At 38.8% G+C, this 2,483-nt stretch overlaps 1 protein-coding gene across 1 annotated transcript in view; it reads right to left on the reverse strand.

Moving 5' to 3' along the window:
* LOC144243383 (E3 ubiquitin-protein ligase RLIM-like) overlaps nucleotides 1–2,483 on the reverse strand; it is a 10,509-nt gene that overhangs the window by 198 nt on the left and 7,828 nt on the right. The window contains exon 3 of the mRNA XM_077778406.1: nucleotides 2–1,573. Coding sequence (XP_077634532.1) covers nucleotides 2–1,573 — 1,572 coding nt within the window. The remainder of the gene's footprint in view (nucleotide 1; nucleotides 1,574–2,483) is intronic.

The following is a 2,483-nucleotide window of genomic DNA, read 5'->3' on the forward strand; positions in this document are numbered from 1 at the left end:
GGTGGAGTTCTCCGACAGCCAACGATCGATACAGTGGACATGAAATTCATGGGTGCAAGGTAGGATGCGAAGTTTGTTGCCTTCTGTGTACTCGGTGATGCAGATGCTACAGGCTTTTAATGCACAGCCTTTACCAAAAGATCTTATAGCCAAGCTGTCAGTCTGTGCTTTGGTAAGTCCTTTATGTTGGTCATAATCATCTTGATTTAAGAGGAAAGCCTGGTCCAGAATAAGGGAAGCCTGGGAGTCACTGTCATCAAGTGTTAGTGGGCTTATAGATCTATTTTCTTGCCTGGTTTCTGATGGTGAGTCTAGTGGTAAGCTTATGTAGTTACTGCCTTCAAATATCACTGAGCTAATTTCTGAATATTCATCACTGGAGCTGGAACTGGACATAGGAGTAGAATTGAAACTAGACATGTAATTGGAGCTTGAACTAGAAATCAATGTGGAACATGAATGGAAATCAGAACTAGGATTTGAACTGCAATCAGAATGAGTCCTAGCATCAGAAGCATATCTTTGATTTGGTGACTCTTCCCTTTCCATGTTTGGACTCAGGCGTGAGACACTGTGCACTAAATCAGTGTCACTGTCCCACAGGTTACCACTTAAGTCACTAGATCCTGTCACTGCCTGCCTTAATGTGCCCTGAATTGCAGAAGGTAATATATCATTGAAACCAATAGTTAGAATGACATGAAGAGGAGGAATTCTGGCATTCCTGGAATAAGCGCTTGCATCTGCCTGCTCAGAATGTGGAAATGTATGCCCAAGTCCTCCTTGTTCACTTTCTAAAGTGACACCATTGTTTGGTGTCTCAGATGTTAAGTGAGTTCTGGTAGCTATGCTGTCTATCTGAGAATATGCCCTAGGATGAACTTGTCCTACTTCACGATTGAGCAGTATAGTTGGATTCATCTGTCCTGGTCTCCAAGATTCACCATCATTGGTTGTGTCTTGAAAGCATTCTTCTTGAAGTGTACTGCTTGTTCCAGAAGTTGCACGAAGACCCCTATTTTGCAGCTCAAGTTCAGTTATTTGCTGTCTTGATGTTTCTTGGTGCTGAGTCCTAGAAAATCTCTCAGTTTCATTTACCGGAGGCTGCTCAAAAGTCGGAGATGTTATACTATAATGAAATCTTCGTAAAAGTTCACTCATTCTGTTTGGAGCTGGACTTTCAGTCCTAGCTCTGGTTCTCCGACGGTCAGGGCTCCTGCTTCTTACTCTTTGCTGACCTCTGGTGACTGGGACTTGTATTAATGCTTCAGTTGTACTTTGTTCTGATCCAGGTGATCTTATAAATGTTGATTCAGATTGTGTGTTTTCCGCTTGACTTTCACTGTTTTCCCTGTTGTATGTTCTGGGAGATCTGGTAGATGCTACATATTCATTCTCTGGATTTGGGCTCCCATTATTAGGGTTAGAATTTACTTCTAAACTGAATGTGGAATCATTACTGTCTGAATTAATCTGGCTTATTTCTTCCCAGTATTGGTTTTCTCTTTGCCCACTTGTCACATATTCTGTTTGTCCGAAAATGTTCAGCCAGTCTAATACATTCTCACCATCTGTTAACAAAAAGAAGTGGGGGCATAAAGGAACTACCAAAAGTAGAACCATCATAGAATAGCACTCTGAAACTGTTTCAAAAGCAAAGAAAAAAATAAGAACTTTTGTACGCAGGTATTTTAAACAGATTTCACATATGTAGAGTTAATATTTTGTAAACTACATTTTCTAGATTTACAAGTAAGGCAGGAAAGTTTGAGATCCTTCTCAAAAGAGATAGTTGCAGATAAATTTAGAGAATCTTTTTTATGTTTTCAAAGGGAATCTGGAGCAAGTCTATTTTCAGTATTTCACCATATACATGGGCTTGTGTACCACTGTGGGAGGAAAGTCAAGACATAACATTTTTTTCACTCTACTGTCAAAACACCAATACAGTTAAGCAAGGTTAAGGTACAGTGCTAGTATTTTAGGTTCATTTACATTACTGCCTAATTCTCATTAGCCATAACATTACTTCTTCTAGGCTCTTAAGTGCTTATGATAACATATAAAGTTTTTTTTTAAAATATAAGACTTGTAGCCATTGCCCAAATTTAAATAAAGATTATAGGTTTAAAAGTATTTGAATACTTCTAGAAGGGGGGGGGGGGCACCTGCGTGGCTCGGTCAGTNTACTTTCCCCCTCTTCCCCGTTCACGCTGTCTCTCTCTCAAATATATTAAAAAATTAAAAAATAAATAAGTTAAAATTTTTTACTACTTTTTAATGTTACCAATATTTTGAATTGACATGAAATTGAATNAACCAAACTGTTATATACCCTCTTCATTAGATAGTAAAATTCTCTATTTCACACTAGGAGTGAAGCACCAGACCTGGGGTTAGAGCAGGATTTCTCACCTGTGGCACTGTTGACATTTTGGTGCTGAGCAACTCTCTGTTTTAGAAAGCTATCTTATACATTGTAA

This window comes from Crocuta crocuta, unplaced genomic scaffold, assembly GCF_008692635.1.
Source record: "Crocuta crocuta isolate KB4526 unplaced genomic scaffold, BGI_CrCroc_1.0 scaffold4373, whole genome shotgun sequence".
NCBI classification, from domain to species: Eukaryota; Metazoa; Chordata; class Mammalia; order Carnivora; family Hyaenidae; genus Crocuta; species Crocuta crocuta.